Here is a 19,960-nt window from a genome sequence, read left to right on the forward strand (position 1 = left end):
TCTCTCCACCGCATAGAGACAAGCCATGATCAGATGAGCTTCTCTACACTGCCGTCAACCGTCATGAACCCTGCCCTTACCAGCCTTCACAAGGAGGTCTACCAAAAAAAAAAATTACAGATGCACTACTATCATCAATTTGTCTGCATGACAAGCTCGGTATATAGACATCAGACCGAGCAACAGCACTAATGCTGAAGGCCATCGTGCCACCTACCACAAATGCCAAACCACAGGTCAGTGCTGGGCGAAAGCTCTTGCACGGCACCTGTATTGCCACCAATATTTGAGCTCCTTGGTGCCATGGTTACTTGACCTCGCCAGATTGCAGCTGAGGCAGCTGTGCTGAGCTATGATGAAATTCCAGCCTGGCCGGCAGCACAGGACTACCCTAAGTATGGACAATAAGGCACAGGCAGAGCTGCAGCAAGGCGGTGCAGTGGTGGGGAAAAGGCGAGTAGACATACTCGAGCCCCACCAGTTCAGGAAAAAGGTGATGAAAAGGTAATATGCAGAAACTTGAGGGGAAGCAACCAGGCAATGGTGGAGGTGGTGCCCTTTCTGCAAATCCAGCTGCCCTCCAAACAGAGTATGGTACTAGCCTTTCGACCATGAGCCTTTGGAAATCTAGCAAACCTCTCCCAGATGCTCAGAAAGAAGATATTACAGAAGCAGAGTAGGTCTTGAAAAATTTGTGTAAGAAAAACATGCAAGAGAAACCCAAAGAGAGGAAACTATTTTTTTTTGTGACTGCTCTTAAAAGAGGTTTTTGCAATAGTGAGATAGGACTTGTCCTGAAAACCTACAGACATAGCGAGGGGGCTCTAAAAGGGCTGCACTGTTTCTGCAATATCTCTGAATGCTCACTTACTGCACAGACATGTCATGGCTACAGGAACTGCATAGCTAAATTTCCATGCATCACTCTGAAATACCATCCCAATCTTTCCTAAATCAGTTGGAGTTTGCAGAATGACTGAGGAGGAGCCGTTGTGGTCTGCTATACCAGAACAGTGCTGACCGAGGATCCCTATGAGCAGTACTGTAATGAAGCAGAGCACAGTTTTTCTGAGATGTTCCTACTGTGCCACTCATCCCTCTGGAAGCTGTGGTCTGGTTGTATTGTAGACTTCCATTTGGGGGTCGTTGTGTTGGCTTGGTTTGTAAGACCAACACTACAGAATGCAGAAGAAAACAGGTTTACAAGAGACACTGGAATAGGGAACAACACTGAGGTGACAATCTCTTCAGGTTCTCTGAAGTGAATTTAAGCTAACTTCCTCCTCTGGGTTTCTTCTGTGCTTTGTCTTCCCGTTTTGCCTTTAAGACTCAATCTTTGGCGTGAATTCTGCCTTTCAGGTTTGTTTCTGGTGCAGTGCTGAGCGCATAGCTGCTCTCTGCAGCAAATCCATCCTCACAGCCAACAAACTTGAGCTAAGCAGGCTTGATGGCCATCCTTTCTATCACTCGTGTCTGGTTCACAGCTTCCCCCAGCTCAGAGTCACGCCAGTCACTCTTTGACGGCAGGCTTTGAAATACACTGCTAAACAGTTCAGCAAAGACCCCACGTTTTCTGTCACACTCAGTCTTAAGGAGCAGGAGCTAATAACACATACAAAGCAGTGCCCTTTGTCAGCACCTCTTCATCTGGGAGGACCAACCTCAATTTCCAAGAAGGGGCTCAAGATCCCAAGAAGCTCTGCTGCTGTGATAGCCTAGAAATGCCTAGAAACAAACCTGTAAACGTTAAACACTTTTCCACGAACAGAAGTAGAAGAAATTCTGATTTTTCCAATGACTACCAACTTAAGAATAGTCATTACGATAGCTACAGACTTGTGGGAATGTAATAGTTATCCCAGTGCCTAACAAGAGGATAATTATGGCTACATGCACAGGGCATCATCCTGCAGATGTTATTTAAGCAGAAAAACGACCACCGCCTCGGTGATGACTTCAAACTATGCATTTCCCTTCTCACCGATGATCCCTCTCCCTGACCACCAAGTGCCTCAGCAGGGGCTCCAACGGCAGCAGAGTAACTGGGGAAAAAGCGGTTTTCTGCCAGACATAAGTACGGGGTGTATAAATGAGCTTCCGAAATCCGAAATGTGTCAGGAAGAAGTTTCTCAGCGAGGCTGCTCCTTGACTGAGAACTGGAAAGCAATACAGCCACGGACGGATCGCGTGGCAGTTCCACATCCCCCCGAACCATCGCTCGATTTATCTAGGCAGAGCTGTTTCCTCCCTGCAAGATTGTCAAGGTATTATAAATTAAGAAACTTAGCAAAGAGTATGTAATCTTCCCTGAAATAGCCTGCAGATATGTCACTGTACTAAATGTGTTTCAGATTTAATGAAGCTTTAATGTCCTTTTTAATTTTGCCTGTTTCTATATCACCAGGGGTCGAGCGAGGCAATCAGCACTCAAGAGGGTGGTTTGGTTTAAAACTAGGAAAAACTCATTTGCTTATGAGTTGCACTGTATTTTCTTAATTAAATTTACTAAGTAAAACGGTTTAAGTTCAGCCAACCAGTGACCCCTGCATGTAGATTTAGATTTATAAATAGTGTCACAGTTAAAGTAAAGGAAAAAAAACCCCAAAAACCAAATAGATCAGAGCTTCACTAAAGGGATTTTCATACTCTATCATCTGTCTCAGGGAAGTCACATAAACATATGCAGCATAAGCCCAACGCAGGATACAAAAAAATGTAAACTACCAAATTAACACACTATCAAAAAGTTATTTCCTCTGCATGTACATGATGAAACTCAGTAACTTGCAATTTGGTTTTTAAGGCATTATAACCAAAATACAGCATTTCCCTGCATAGTTCGTTTGGGAACTGATCGGTACTTTATGCAGCACTGGCTATTAAGGAGGGGAGAAGGGAACGCTTACACTTTGAGGAGCTGCTTCTCATTCTTCTAGGGGTGCTTTCCCACTACACAACTGTAAAAAAACCAAACATCATTTTAAAAAGGCCCCACGACCAGAGGTTGTGTCCTGAAAAGTGATGTGCACTTCCACGTTCAAGTACCTGACCGGAGCCTGCCCCAGAGGTGCGGAGGGATGTGCAGGGTGCACCACCAGACTTTAACACAATAACTGATAAACTAAGAAACCATTTTGATTTACTAAATAAAAGGTAGAGGTACACTGTGCACATACGCTGATTTTTATCAGGCTATATCAAAATATACTAAAAAAAAAGGAAAAACCCTACAGAAAGCAAAGAGAACAGCAGGAGTAAGAAGGGCTGGAAAGCAGCTCTAACTTATCTCCAGTACAGACATTTAGTGTGCAAATGAGTGAACACAAGATTAAAATGACATGTTGAAATTATGTAATTAATAATTTTGGAACTGAAAATGGAAATCCTGAAATTCTCACTAACAAACTGCTTTCTCTACATCGCTCTCGCCCGCTATTGTTGATAAGAAGACGAGGAACCGGGCCCTCACCTGGTCAGAAGGTGACAGAGGGAAGGAAGTTCAAACCAGATTTTTAGGACACTCGGGCAATAAAGTCTCCCACTTAGATTACTGTCTACGTTGGGCAAGTTGTTTTTTAATTTACAGTTACACCGAAAAGCATGGGATGTTTTTATTCTTAATTTAGACACATTCCATGTTTCTCAGCATAACTGCAAATTGAAAATAAGCACTTACAATATCGCTAGCGATCTAGCTGAAGGAGGACTTTATAGTCTGAAGTGTTCTAAAATTTGTTCTTAATTACCTTGTGCACATTTTACACAATTAAATTTCCATCTAAGGATTTTGCATTTAGATGGTGCACTGCAGTTAAGCCCTCATTTTATGGAAAAGCAGCCGCCACTTCGGAACATTCAGACATGGGAAACTTTAAAAATCAGACTTAACTACTGGATAACATAAAATTCCCTAGGTGAAATTTCATTCCAAGACCAATTTATACATTCCTAGATAGATGGCTTAAAATCACCTGAAACTCTGCAGGGTATGGACCTTAATAAATATTAAATACCTCAAAAACTACTCTAAGATTTTTCTTTCCTTCTCATATCAATTTCACTGTCCTCTTATTGCACGGTTTGGAAAAAAAAAAAAAAAAAAAAAAAGAAAGAATCCAAAAGGATATAACAGCAATTTACCAGCATTAAAGTGCTTCTGAGGTTAAACTGACAACAAAGAAGCAGAGAAACACAAAGCATCTTGAAGTAGGGTTTCAATTAAATGTGCAGGATTTAGTAATGCAGGACGAAAAAAGAGTTACAAATTAATTTAATCTTCTGCCTATAGTTTGCAGCTGCACTCCAAAGTGTCTGGGGCTTAAGAACAAAGCCTTGAAAGGCCTCAGAGTGAGGAAAGCTTCAATTTTTAATGTATAACGCCATTAGCTGCTAACTTGTGGAATCTGCGACCCCTGCGGAGGGGCAGGAGCGCGGGTAACGGAGACTGATGAAGTGACATATTTGTTCACGGCTAGGACCGCGAGGAAGAAGGTTATTACTGACACCGGCAGGCCCAACACAAACCTGCCCTAATAACCTTTGGGACATTCCTTGGCTTGAGCAGATGAGTTTGAGAGCTCTCTCCATGAAAAATATTAAAAATCAAAGCCTAATTCACCTTAATTAAAGATAATTAGTTTCACTTTGACTTCTTTTAAATGTGAACTATAGTAAATGCACTGCAAACTAAAGACTGCAGACAATCATGATTAAATTGCACATTTTTTTCTCGCCACAAATCCCTGATATTACCAGGCTTTTACCGCTGCGTCTTCAAAGGTGCTGCTCAGAATGGCGGTGCCTTTTCTGAAGGGAAAAGGTGGGACAGCAGCCTTTCAGGGCCAATCTATGGAAATTGTCAGAAAAATTAACGCAAATGGGCCATAAAGATTAATGAGCCTACTTGTTAGAGCGGAGAGGCTTCCCACTTATTTGATCGCTGGACTGAGATTCAATATCTAAAGGAAAATAACGGTAAATTCGGTTGTGCCGGTGGAAATGCAGCTCAACTTTGGCGAAGCAGCAGCAGGGCTGCTCTCCACCTCCCCTGGCACGAGAGAGCTCATCTGCCAGTACAAACCAGTTAAATATCAGGGAAAGGCAGACTCAAGTGACAAACATTTCTAAATTTTTCACTTTTTTTACAAGTAGAAACAGCTATTCTACACAGTACGAGAACGGGGAACATAAATCTGTGTTACATAACGGCAGATGTTATATTTATACCGCAGCGGATGTTATCCCTTAATTGCCCACCCATCCATCCACGCAGGTAGAGAACCGTATTATTTATTTCGCTGCCGCCCAGCCTGCCCGCAGTGGCCTACGAGCAATTGCCGCGAAACATGATACATTGAGGTCTCAACCCGCGCAAACTGTACCTAAACTTCCACTTTATTGCGGCTTAGTTCACAATCTTCACCTAATATAGGGTTACATCCCAGCGCAGCGAGCGGATAAATCATCCCGGAATATTACTCTGGCTAAGTTTAGCTGGGAGTGGAGCATATGTGCTTCCGAGTCACTGAAGCAAAGGCCCATAAAATACACTAATTACTGGAAGTTATGGTCACTGAGTGATTGATAGCGCTCTGCCAGGCAACTTCCCGTTTTCCAGCTATTCTGACGGGCCTCCCCCACCACACAGCAATTATTAATTCATGACCCAACCCTCAGGCACTGGTACCTCTACTTCTAATTCCGCTACCACTAAGATTGTGGCGTAGCTGGACATTGTCCGTCTTCATCCTCGTGGCCACTGAAGAAGGCAGAAACGGAGCTAACGGCCACTGCTTGGAGAAACTGCCCAAAATAGCTCAAGGGAAACAAAATAATATAAATCTAGGTCAGCTTTTTCCTAAGAACAAGTTGCCGAAACACATAATTCTATAAAGAATTATTAAAACTACATGAATATTCTACAATAAGAAGAATTCAAGTTATTGAGTAAAATTCTGCATGTGCTACAGCCACTCTCAATGGCAAGGATTTGACCACCCAAGTCACAAACATCACACCACTACAGTCCTCAAAAATACAGACTAACAAGGTGAGGCTTATTTAAAAAAAAAAAGCGCTTTTAATATTCTTGCTTTCCTTAATCCTATATAAAAAAAAAAAAAAAAAAAAAAGTCTGCTACTAAATAATCACACCTACACAATTATCAGTGGTCCAAGCTACGAGAATCGCGGGTTCAAGGCATGAGTCCGCTTCTCAGTTGTACTTCATAAAACCAGAAAAAGGTCAGAAATTAAACATTTTCTCCATAAAATTGGTTCCTTTCCAGGAAGGGTTGGGCCAAGGGCTGAGGCCACAGAAACCAGGGCTGCCTGAGGCCCGGCTATTGGCAGAGGGAAGATGTCAGCCCACTGAGGTTTAAGTTTTCTCTAATATTAATATTATTTAGAGGGATTTGCAGTGACCAAGTAAACACTCATCGCATCCAAGCACTGCTGGGCACAGAAGTAAGGCCTGGGTTTGTTATTAGCTTAGAGGAGGCTGGAATTCAGTAAGGGGGGAAAAAAAGAAAAAAGAGAATAATTTAAGACACATCATACTGTATCTACTGGATCTACAGGTCCATCTAATGCCTTAATTTACGAACTTCTTGAATTCCCAGTGTAGGAATGGGACAATCATGCTCGTCACACGTTTGCTTGGTGATGAACTCAGGCCTTCTGCTACGAGCCATTCCCAGTGGCTCTACCAGCACCAGCACCATCACCACGGCAAGGCCTTTCCCAGTCTCTCCAGTTTAAACGCACAGAATGAAATCCTGCTCATTCCAAGCACACAAAAAGCAAGGACGAGCCCAGTAGGAACTGTCACTTGATTGGAGACACCTCACTTCGGCCAAGTATTTTGTTACAACATCAAGACTCCTGCTCTGCCTGGAGATTGAATGCAAATTCTCATTTCCCTTTTAAGCTTGACCCTTGCCATCTTCTAATGGGTTATTTTATGCTTCCAGCAGTCACACAGACATTCACAGCTGCCCCATCGTCATCGTACCCCTTTCTACCAAACCTTCACCAAGTCTCCAGTGCCAGTGTAGAAAGCTGTGCTGCACCACCAAGCTTCGGGTCTCAGCTCTCCCCCCAACATCTGTCTACCTGCTGTTGTTTAGGTAAGGGGGTAAAATTGATGAAAGACCAACCACAATGTTCACACATACGTGACATCCTGCAGAAGACGAAATCGCAGTCTGCAGACCTTCCTGCAGATGAGCTCACAACCGTTATCTTGAACCATTATCACTTCAGAGTTGGTAAGTGACTGATCACATATTTTAGACTCTTTACGAAGAGTTCTTCTGAAACCTCCTCTCCTTGACCAAATCACATGTAAGTGAGTCCTTCCACCAGTTCTATGCAGTGAAACTTAAAGACTGCAGTGCTTTAAGAGAATCACCTTAAAGCAGAGCTGCTTCTCAGGCAGCGCCCTCTTCAAACACGTTCCTCCTCTTTGCCTTCAAGGTCTGAGAGAGCTCTTCTTCCTTTAAACTTTAAACTAATTTTTATTTTTGGCAGAGGGAAGACTGAGCACCCTCAAGACACCTCTGACTTCAAAAGGAACAAGAACGCTCCCCATCTCTCAAAACTTAGGGGTGCCCACATCTAATACTTCTCACACAGCAAGTTTTTTGGGGCAGTTTTCCCAACCTTCAAAAGTAACAGTTCAGCTTCTCATTACACACAGCTTTGCAGCAAAGAAATTTGAGACTTTTTAAAGGCTCAGAAGAATATTAAAGAAAATGAGAACATTCACTTAGCTGCTATTTGGTATGATCGTATGTCAGAACAGCCCCTGCAGACTTGGTCCCACATGGCATTTCTTTAAAATGAACATGTTATCACTGTGCTACCTTGAAGTTGAAGGGACTGGAGTATTACACTGCTCAGTGGAGATGGTTTTTAAATCCTACAGCAAACGCTAACTTCCCTTTTTAACAGTTCCATCAACAAGAGCCTGGGTGTCTCCACTACCAACCCCCATGTCAATACCGTGTTACTTTAATGACAGTGACCTTGTGTGGCTCTTTGAGCATCTTCACCTTTTTTGAGACATTTTTCTAAGCCACTGTCCTTGCTTTCATCATTTAACACATCACTCAAACCACTTCAATAAAACAGCGATCACGTTGAAGAGAGGTCTCGGAGGCCCAGGTGACACACCAATTAACAAAGCACACACAACCAAATTGGTTTTTGTACGTCTGGTTCAGAAGATGCTTGTGGAAAGAGAAAGAGGAAAAAAAAGTTCGGAAGGTTTAAAAGAGGAGAGTAAATGCAAATGAAAGGAGTTTTCCTCCTGTCGGCTAATATAATGTGAAATTCATCCTTCAAATCAAATTAATGACCAGACAGGTTACCTACGAATAATCCTAAACTAAACTCCCAATATCTTAGTCTACACAGTAAATCTTTGGATTGCTGCTGCACTTCAAAATATGTGTTTTATTCAGCAAAGGAACTAGTAAATGCATAGGACTTGCACATTTTTAACACTCCATTCCACTGTGAGCCAGGAAGAACACTATAGTCAAGTCTGAATGTAACACAACCTTGTTTTAGCCCTTTGTTGCCTAAAAAGAAGTCATGAGGGCTCTCCAGCATCACAAACCATTAAAAGTTGCAGTAAAACAAACAGAGAACTGCATCCTTGGCGACACATTAAAGTATGGCATTACTGTAATTCAGAGCCAGCGTCAGCCAGACTCTGGAAAAGATTTACAAGATCTGAATGCAATGATTCAGTATTAAATGTTTTCATTTTGGTTAAAACTGACCTGGTAAGGAATGTATAATTTTAAAATGTAACACTAGTCCCGGCTGATTTTCAGGCTACAAAATGTGAAATTTGCCTCGATGGAGAGGGCCAGCACCAAGACTACTGAACCTCAATCTAATCTTCTGCTCAAACGTCAGCTGCACTTCACCAAAATGTAAATTCAGCTTCACCTCAGTGATACCACCTTGCACCAGAGGAGAAGGGAAGGGCACCTGTATTTTTTCAGTTAATCACATCACACCTTTGTCAGGCTGTGCAAAAAAAGATGATGCAAGTCATCAGCGGTTTGAATGAACTGTTCTTACGGGAAGAAACAACTACTCGAAGCAGAGGGATGTTCTTTCATGAGACTGTCCTTGAGGTGAAGAAGCCTCCCAAGAGCTTATTGCTTGAGCTGTCAAGGCTACAAGGGTTTCTGACCATAGCTCACTTGTTTGTGGCGAGCCTGGGCCAGCGTGAACACAGCCTTCCACCATCACCAGAGCAGAGCCACCCGTCCCCTCTGCCTGCCCAGACCAAGCCAGATCTGACTGCACCTGTCAAGACGTGATCACAACACAGGCATTTCTACTCAACTTACATGCTCTAGGCCATCCTTCCTATAAACAATTGTCTGTTTTCATAGTCATTGAAATTCACGTTTCTTAAAACATCTGAAAAAAAAACCAAAACCCTTTTTCCTGATTCAAAACCAACCTTGCTCTGACAGCCTGCAGAAAGCACGGCTTCTCTGGAACGACCGCATTTACGACCACATTCTCTTTGAACTGCTTGGTTTTGATAAGCCTTTCTCCTGCTTCAAACTACATTTGCGAGAAATCTTTCTAAAAGCCCTTGTGAACATGTAAATTCAAACACTTTATTTAATCGCACAGGGAGAGACTCAAACCATCAAATATTTCTGCAAAGATTTTTGCAAGGCCATTAACCAGCTCAAACCTTCAATCTGCATAACACTAATAACAGCCCACCCTACCCTGGCCTGTGAAGATGCGATACAGAAATGTCGGCATCTTCAACCCCGGAGGCGCTGAAAGGATGCATCCAGGTTCCAGGCCTCACTCCTTACTCTCACGTGGCGTTTGGTTAGAGGGTTTAAAAGCGTTACTGGGTTTGCACAGAGGCTTTTTCTATCGAACCAAATTGGATGCTGTAAGAACAAGCCCATTCTAAATACAGCCAAGAATTTAGCGACAGTTAAAAGCAAGCACACCTAAAAAACTACAAAAACTACATTAAAATATTTTGAGGTTAGATTTCATTTGATTCTTGCAAGGTGCATGTGAAAATGATCAATATTTGCATACCTCCATGAAGGAAATCCCCAAACTCCAAACGTCCGAATGAATTCCGTACTGTTCTCCTGAAATCCGCTCAGGCTGCAAAGAAACGGAGAAACATCTTCTTCAGCCTAGCGAACACACACACATTCCACCAAAGGTAGCCCAGGGTAAACAAATCAACTGAGAAAGTTAAAGCCCACCAGCTAACCTGGCAGAGAGCAAACCCACTCTTCAAATGTGACATTTATTTATTTTGGCCTCTTCTGCAAGCGCAAAGGACTCGGATACCCTCGGACTCGTGGCCACGCATGGCTACGTACCTTGCAGAGTTGGCCTCGGCATTTGGGTTCGGGCTGGTTTAGCCGACAAAAGAGCCAACGGCTCGCACGCGCGCAGCGAAGCGCAAGGACAGGCTGTGAGAGCTCAATGGTATGGGCACCCACCGCTAAGGGCAGGCACGGCAGCGAGGGACGCAAGGAAAACACCCGTGACGCTGAGTCACGGGGCTGGGGAGGAACCAGGGTTTAAAAAGCAAAGTTATGGGAGCCAAAAGAATCAATGAAGTCACATGCCAGCAATTTTCTTGTATCTACTTTTTAATTTCAGTTTTGACCTATAGAAAAAAAAAAAAAAAGACTTCACGCAAAACTATTAATAGCCAGTTTAATGCCTCATGAAATAGAATGCTGTAAAACATAACTGCTAGTTTTTACTTGAAAGCTACAATTTACGCATTTCCAAGGTCAAGTACAGCACGAAATGCAACAATAAAAGGCTCCAGGAGACCTCTCTCCCCACTGTGCTCTTAATGCACCTGTCTAGCCCAACCACCTACCAAGCACCGGCTGTATTTTCAGTCTTTAATAATCCAGAGCCCTTTTTTTTTTCAGAAAACAAACTCCCAAATTAGTGCCAGTCCAATGTGTTTTCGGATGTTTACTCTGCGCTGCTAATCCCAGGTCAAGAGCTTTTACCTCAGCGTGAATGTTAAGTAAAAAACCACCGCGTTGCCCACGTTACCTGTAAGGACAGCCTTCCACAACTGCCATAACCTAAAAAACCACCCTGGAAGGTAACTGGAACAGAATCTTTTTGACTGAGCCTCATTTATTTTGAGCTGAACAGTGATTAAAAAAAAAAAAAAAAAAAAAAAAAAAAATCTCTCTCACATAGAGAGCGGCAAGTAAATTGTTTGCAATTTAAATAAAAAGTCTAGTCACATGAATTTAAAAGTATCGAAAAGAAGGTGAAAATAACACACGCACAAAGTAAAGGGTGCAACGCAGATCGTCTGAAGGATACAGAGCTCAAAAATATTTTCTCACAAAAATTTCTACAAGTGGTTACTTTTTTCATCTAATTTTTTTTTCTGCATAAAGTGGTGATAAAATGACTGTACAGAAAATGTAATTTTGTCGAAATTTTTAATTTCTCAATCAGAAAGCTTTTTTGCTTATTTTTTTTTTTAAACAGAACTTTTTTTTTTAGTGTTTTCAAATTCACTCACAGTCTGCCAAGACAAACCAAAACTTACGACCTTCATTATTTTTTGATGACTAGACTATAAATTCGATGATGACAAATGGCTCATTCAGCAAGCAAAACAATTTTAACACAAGAAATCAGATCAAGTACGTTTTAGCTTAAACTTCTCTTTTTCAAGTGACGAATGCATCACATTCATCCACAAACAATAAGAAAGAGTAATTTATTTAATGTGCACCTGGCAAAGAATATGGTAATCTTGATTTGTACACTAGCAGCATAATACAATTTAATTCTCAGATCTGCTGAAGAACACTATAAGAGTAACACCTGAGTTGGAAAAGTTGATTAATTTGAAGCTGTTCATTTCTCTGAATTGCTGTATTCCAGTTCTTTTAGAAAAACAGAGGCACAGAAATAAGCAGGCTCACTAGCAGAAGTGGTAATATATAACAGCAGGGGTTTTTCCTCTCTCTCTCTTTTTTTTTTTTAAAAAACCCATTTTTCCACATGTAATATACTGATGACACAGGATAGCCCAAGCTTTCTAGGATAGTGACATGAGTGTTTCAGAAGCTACATAATGAGTACACCTTGACTGGAAAACCACTTAGCAAATAAATGGACACCCTGGTCTGCTTTCTTCTGATGAGAAAGTAAGAAAAAAATACCTGAAAGCGATTAAAGGTCATGGATTTCTCTCTTCTCTTTTCTGAGGTTTGAAAAGTACAAGTATCAACCACTTCATATTGTTTACTTTTTTAAAAAAATACAAGCTGAGCACTTATTTTTTTTCCCCTCATTAATATTACGATATAAGTAGTTTGCTAAAAGAATCTTAACGACCAAAACCAAAAGACATCAGTTACTGTAGCGCTTTAAACTGAAGTGGTCAAGTTTTCACATCTGTTAGATGCAGAACTAAAATTATTCAAACAGATTAATGGAAAACATGCCGATTTTAGTAGTTTACTTTCAGACTGGCTCTCGTCACCATTTTAATCTCAAAGACAGGGACACCACGTGCCCATCGTCAGGTCAGCCAGAGCTGCTCCAGCCAGACCTCACAGCCTAGCTCGCAGCAGCAGCGTCCCCCAGGTGACACATCTTTAGCAATGTGCTGCTTTGGTCTAAAAAGGATGGGAATCTGTGCTTTAACGTGCAGAAACAGGACAAAAGCAGTCTCATCATAACAAGCATTCTGACCAAAATTCATACAGGAAAGTGAAATGTAATGATGACTCGCTAAGCATGGTATGAACATTACACAATATGCAATTTAATGCCCTAATATTATTAGACCAAATATTTTTAGCTTCAGATTTCCAGGGCAGCTGGAAAGGAAGCACTCACACAGGTGTTTAGGTATCAAGAAGCCCGTGAGATGCCTGCACGGGTTTAAAGGCTTTGCTAAACTGCGGGCTCGGAGCAGTGGTTCCCAAACTGCGGACAGCACTGGAATGTCCGTGGTCTGTGAAGAGCCACAGGCTATCAGGGGAAACCTGGCTTTTTAATGTTCAACTGGCTCTCTTCTTTGTTCCCAGTTGTTACAACGCATTATAGATGACTAAAATCCATGAAACATACAATTTTCCAGTATTCCTCTTCCCTACCAGCAAGAAGCGCAGTTGTCACAGAGCTGGAAGGTGAGCAGAGACAGGGAGTGGGTCCGTGAGAGCAAAAGGAGTCGTTTGTGGCACAGCTTATGCCGGGGTGGAGAGATGAAGTCTGAGAACCCATTTAGAGTACATCCCGCAGCACACAGAACAAGACTGGGAACAAATACTTCTATTTAAATGTTATTCCTGCATAAATCCACTTACCGCCATATAAGCATTTGTTCCAACATACGTCTTGGCTATGGAATTCACCAGCTATCAGACAAAACAGTCTGTTAGAACAATATAAAGATAATGTGGAAATAAAATGGGCAATTATTCCTCATTTAACCTACAATCATCATTCCTATAAATCAACTAAAAATTATGTAAAGGGGAACAAATTTATCTGCAAAGGCATTAAAAATGATTAAATCTCTCTTTTGTTCAGAATGAGAGTTCCAATTTAAACAAGCACTGCATTACAGTTTATGGCAGATAACCTTAAACAATTCTGTTAAACAGGATGCTTATCGCTTTAGTACCCCAAACTAGTCTGATATAAAAAGTCAATTTGAAGTGGGATTGAACACACTCATTTTTCAGTCAGCTGGCTCAAGATGTGAATAGAGCCACATTCATCACTTGAATGCAACGAGCACTAAATACGCTGGAGGGACAACAGGCTCTGACAACCCATAATACAAGGCTGACCTTCTCTTTGGTCCTCATGTTTGGCTGAGAGGAAAGGTGCTGAAATTCAAATCAACATCACAGCAAGCTCACGGGTCACTCTCAGAGAGGTTCTCCAGGGAGGCCCAAAATGGAAATTAATTAAAATTTGTGCTGCACATTGTAAAAGCCCACCACTATTGTTACTCCCAATATTAATTTTTATTGTGGGCCAGTTGGGCTCCCCAGACACATCTCTCGCTCTGCCCTCCCTTTTGTCTGGCCAAAACACTTTCATATCAAAGCTGCATATCAATGAAGTTTGCTATTCGTAAGTAGTAATTACAATATCAGCAGTTTTTACTGTCATTAAACAATGAACAATCATATTCAGATGAAGAAAAGTCGCCCGGAGATTAAAAATGAATAGGGCTGTCCCAGCAGAGGGGAGCTGCTGTGGGGCTGCCTGTCTGGCAGCCAGGTGATTTTGATGTTAGAGAGAGCGCGGGCAGATATCTAACGGGGGAATTACCTGCGTGCTAACCCCAAAGTCACACAGCTTCACCTGGCCTCGTGTGTTCACCAGCATATTAGACGGCTTCACATCTGCAGAGGGAACAAAACTGCATTTAATCTACGTTATCCTAGACACGCATCGTATACCGAGGTCGTCACAAATATCGGCATGATGGATTTTAATAGGAAATATTGCCAAGATACATTTCAAACGCAACCTCTGGTTTGTAACCGTCAGTAGCACAGATGACATTATATATATACACATACACACACACACACCTCTCAAATACTGATAATCCCCGTTATTAAATAATATAGTCATTTAGCTTGGAAAAGACCATCGAGTCCAAATCTGCAGGTGACACCAATCTGGCAGGGACAGCAAATGCCCCGAAGGATGGGACCTAGAATTCAAAGTGATCTTGACAAATTGGAAAAATCAGTCTGAAAATATAAGATGACATTCAACAGGGACAAGCGGAAACACTACATTTAGACAGGGATTGATCAACTGCATAAATATAGGATTAAACAACTGCTGCAAAAAAGGCCCTGCAGATTACGGCATGGAGTGGAAATGACACAGAGGGAACAAAATGTCACCAGACAATTTAGGAGCAAGCCAAAAGCAACGGTGCACGCAGCAAAGCCCGTGTTTGTACCAAGGGATCACCAGGCCGGCCTTTTAAGGTTCATCCCAGCCCTGCAAAGCTACTCTAACACCGCAATTAACCCTGCCTCCGCCTTCTCTAACAGCTCGCACTTAATTTCCTGTAGTGGCAAGAGCAGAATTTAATATTCTACAAAAACTGCAAACACAAAGTTTCCCATACAAACACCTGTACATAGGAACACAGGCAAAACACAGACGAACGAGCACGTTTGAGTCTCCTTCTGCCACAAGAACACGGACAGCGTGGCTTTGCTCTTGCACACACCGTTATTCAAAGCTACCGGCTTCCACCTCTGTGCTGCTACGGCACGAAACAGCTCCCATCTCACCGCTTCAGAGCCTTTGCGGAGTAAACCGCCAGCAAGGCCTTAGAATAATCACTAATCCTGCTCCAGGAAATAAAACATCAATGTACACCGCAAAGCCAGGTTGTCAGTGCAAAAATCTTAATGATGACCCCCTTTGATGTCAAAAGAAGTTGGTGTGCTTCCATCGCATGCTGTAAAATCGGCATGTGAATAAACCGCTGAACATCCCGCCTGACTGCAGCGCAGCAAACACTGAGCATCTTCTCTGTTCCAGGGCTGCCAGTTGGAAAACATAATGTGCACGTTATGGCCTGGCTTAAACTTGGGGAGATTAGAGCACAGTGGCTTTGCCTAATCACTGCTTTCTTCTGTCAAGATGGATTAAAAGCAATAGCTTGTGTCTCTGCCTTCTTTAAAAGTGAACACTAGTTGGGCGCAGATGGATGAAACCCAACTAGAAAAGCACCTAATTTTGTTTATCATTAAGTTTGCCTTTGTTCAGCAGATGTTTTCTGGTACCACAGTAGCTTGCTTAATTTGTCTCTGCAATGTAGAAATGTATAACCTCAATTAACAAGCTGATTAAATGCTTTCCTATATTTGAGCTAAAAATCCAGTTTAAAGAGGGGAGCGCTCAATAGCACGCTATACAGCTTACGCGGATCTGTACGCTTTAACTTCGGTATCAATACTGCTGGTACGGTTTGCAATTTCCCCTCGAAGTCAACAGACAAATCAGTCACCAGTGTCCCTGTCACGTTAACAGCATCGCCAGACTCGGTTTGCGGATGGCGATCGCCATTTCCCCTTCAGGAACTCAGCCTGTGTGCCGCAGTTTGGGTGGCGTTTTACCTGCGCCAGGTGCTGAGCCACAACGCTGACACAGAGCAATCCCCGCAGTCCCAAAATCTCCTATACGCGTCCCAACGACATTTTAGGCATATGTTTTCTCACTGAAACTTCAGGGAGACTCAGATATTTGCTTTCAGCAACCTGCTAGGCAGGCAGGCCTCTGCGGTGCCGAGGGACTTCGCTAAATTGAACAAGAGGTGCCAAGCACATCAGCGGGCCCTATCCTGAACCCTGAGAAGAACAGTACCTGGCACAGTAATCCTGTTTAATCTGCTTTCTGAAAATATGGCAGCCAGCAGAGCCATCTCGTTACTAGGCCGTACTAAACCGCAGATGCAATTACACACACAGAAAATCCTACATTCTGCGCCACCAATCTAGCAGTGGGCAGTACCAACACTTTTAAAAGAAAACTGCAGTGTAACAAGAGCCCCTTGCTTTTAATTGTGAAGGATGCAACAAAAATAATTAATAATAAAATAATTAATAATAAAATTTTGGTGGAGTATGGCTGGAAACAAGTTTGTGGGAAAAATCCTTCTGCTCCGAGTGAAGGGTCTGGGAAGGCAGAAGGAAGCTCTGAACACAAAACACTACAACCTCATGGAAAGTGATGACAAGGCAACATGTGCGTAGCCAAATTTTCTTTCTATAAGGACTCAACCATGCCATGGATTCGGAAGAAGACGCAGGAAGTTCTCCAAGCATAGCCCACAAGGCCTTGTTCCCTTAACAGGACCCAGACGAAGCCACCAGGCCACATTTGTCCCCTGTCCCAGCAGGGCTGCCCATCAAGGAAGAGCCAAGGCCCTACCCAGCCACCGCCATGTGTCACTGCGGATCTGCAGGCCCCATCTCCCCTGCCCTGCGATGTGACAGTAAGTCGATATAATTAAAAAAACATCTGTCATTCATTAAGCGTTGCTTGATCCTGAAATCCTTTCATAAACAGAACTGGAACAAAAAAAAAAAAAACCAACACAAACCCCGAAGAGAAAAAAAAGCCACTGGGGATCAGCCCGTAACGGAAGGGAAGCCTCTGCAGGCTGGGGACTCCACTGAGCAAACCGCAGCCAAACAAGCACCGCTAAGAACAAATACTATGCATCCTTGCAGCAGAATTTAAATAGCACCATCAACGGGGGATTTGAGCAAATATTTGATATGAATTCCAGCAGTTGCGTTAGTTTCCTCAAGAAAAAAGGAAGTGACAATCCTGGACAAAAATGTCACTTCACAAAATGTCTCACACAGAAAGCGGGGACAAAAATCACCCCATCAGCAAATTAGCCTTTCTGTTTCACACACCGCTTCAGTTAAAGGGTTAAACATTTTTTTGTTTTTGGAAAACAAATGTGCATAAATAATGTTCTGCACCATCTGCTTGTGATTAATATTACTGTTTAGAAGTGCAAGAATTTAAACAAGAGCCAAAAGGGGTCATTATGCTCCCATTACCAGTGCTTGCTTAATACAAATGATTTCTATGAAGCGTCATTACAGAGGATGAACCAGTCCTCTTTATGATCTATCTGCCGAAGTCGCTTCACCTCTCCGCAAACAAATGGGACCTCCAAGCTCTTACTTACCAGTAAACAGAACTGTCAGAGGTTCAGCTTTCTGAACACCAAACACTGCAGTCATCTCATTTTATTGAAAAGCAAACAGATTAACGATTGTGGGAGAAAACCCCCAGATTTTTAAAAGCTGTCTCTTGACTTTTTCTGTCTTTTAAATATATAAACCCGCAATACGCTAGGTTCAAGGGAGACGGGAGACAAAGCACAATTTTAGCGGCAGACAGCTCACAGAGCATTACATTAACAAAGTGAAGCTGCCAGAGAATGAAAATATTTTCTTGCCATAACGACCCCATCAGCATGCTTTCTGCAAAGGTCAGAATTTTTTTTTTTAAATAAGCCTGAGTGGTCCATGAGTGTGCATGTATGCGTTTAGCTATACACACACATATATACATGTAAGTATGCAGAGGTATACATACACACGCCCTAGTATTTTTCTTTGTGCTTCATTACGTGCGGCACTGATGCTGATTAATTCTCACAAAGCTAAAGAGCAGTGAGAGGAAATACGCTGCTCTGGACGGCTTTGGTGAAATCCAGAGCAAACTCCGGTTCCTGCTGAGAAGACGGGAACACTCTTTGTCCACACTGCACCAGTGCCTAGCCCTACCAACCAGTATCCCTCCCATCAGCTCAATCTTGCACATCACAAACCAGATAACATTCCCAAAACTCCGACACAAATTCAAATCCGAGTCGGAAACCAGGGTCCCCAAACTGCGGAACCTGCACCGGTCCCCAGTACAGAGTCAGGCATACAGATGGGTACAATTAAAGACAAGCAGGTAACATTTATTTCATGCATTTCTTTCAGTAAGGAGGTGTGAAGAGAGGCAAACATACCAGATAAAATGCACATGGTCTATACTTATTCTTGAACTTAACAGATTTTGGTTCGTCTTTATACAAACTTTGACTTTGTACATGATTAGACTTGTTTAATTGCTAATTCTGTTTTAAATCTAAGTTAATTTCTCATTACCCTTCCATTTCTACTTCTTATCCTCTGGGGAAAAGAGCACACTTATCATTGGGACATTCTCACATCTTCCAAAGACGCGGTGTAGGTGTTAATCTTATGTTTACGTTTGATGTGGGTGTGATGACTACGACTACAGCGTTGCGTTCATTAATATGCACGGCTATCACCTCATTAGTTGCAAGGTTTGTTTTGAAGTTAAGCTGTAATATTTGCTGAAATGTCTGATCTGAAATAAAAGACTTGCTCATTGTTTGTTTCCTTCGCTTTAATCCACACTCTAGTCACAAACAGTCGTTTGCTGCGCTGCCTTACACAGCTTCTTCACCTTCGTTATCACCGCGGTGGAAACTCTTGACTTCTTAGCCTACGCGAGCTTCCCGCACGGTCTGCTTTACACATGACAGCAAGGAAGTCAGGGTTGAATTTTCTTTCCTTTACCTCTGGTGCATTAAAACCAGCAGAGAGCCGCAGGAGATTACCCTGAGAAACAGGTACCTTCCTTGCATGGTATTACTCTGTACTCATTTTTAAGATCTAGTACACACACGTTCTGTATCTTAAAAATGGGTACAGAGAAATATTGAAACCCAGTCCCTTGAGGAAACTCTGCTGAACCCTGGAACGCTAGTTATCCCCTCCATGGCATTTTGCACTGCTGTTCTCACTTTGGTCAACCCCCAACAGACCAAGGCCAGAAAAACCTGAAGAGTGATGAAAATTCAGTTTCTGTGCTTTTCTTCAGACCACAGCAAGGACTGTACACAATACATCAAAAACTCAGAGCTGCTCTTCAATCATGGCAATGAAACCCATGCAGAAGGGGAGCCTGTGTTTTACTCGCAAAGCAAAAAAAAATCATACCCAAGTTCTAAATTAACAGCAGCAGCAGAATTAAACATTATAGTATTTATGCCTGCCCACAATGATCTCTCCAAATCACATTCAGTAGGTGGCGAGAATCTTTAGTGAAAAAAAAATTTACATTAAAAAAAAAAAAAAATCAAATCTGCTTTTTTCTCTCTGGGTGTTATAGAAGTGCGACAAAGACCGTGCAGCCTATACAGAGCAACACCCAGCCACGGATGCTCCAGCTGCTTTTTCTTTTACACTTATTCTGACAACCACCGTGGCAGCTCTGGCACCTAGACTACTCATCCTCTTGCTGCGAGTGGACGGAGCTGACAAATCCCTGCACCCAGCAGCATTCAGGCTAG

General features: G+C 42.4%; 1 protein-coding gene across 2 annotated transcripts in view; it reads right to left on the minus strand.

Moving 5' to 3' along the window:
* MAP2K5 (mitogen-activated protein kinase kinase 5) overlaps nucleotides 1–19,960 on the minus strand; it is a 129,032-nt gene that overhangs the window by 49,405 nt on the left and 59,667 nt on the right. For both annotated transcript variants that reach the window (XM_086757542.1, XM_086757541.1), the window contains exons 14-16: nucleotides 14,362–14,435; nucleotides 13,383–13,433; nucleotides 10,099–10,170 (exon numbers count right to left, since the gene is read on the minus strand). In XM_086757542.1, coding sequence (XP_086613668.1) covers nucleotides 10,099–10,170; nucleotides 13,383–13,433; nucleotides 14,362–14,435 — 197 coding nt within the window. The remainder of the gene's footprint in view (nucleotides 1–10,098; nucleotides 10,171–13,382; nucleotides 13,434–14,361; nucleotides 14,436–19,960) is intronic.

The sequence above is a fragment of the Chlamydotis macqueenii genome, chromosome 12 (genome assembly GCF_036417535.1).
Source record: "Chlamydotis macqueenii isolate bChlMac1 chromosome 12, bChlMac1.mat, whole genome shotgun sequence".
NCBI classification, from domain to species: domain Eukaryota; kingdom Metazoa; phylum Chordata; class Aves; order Otidiformes; family Otididae; genus Chlamydotis; species Chlamydotis macqueenii.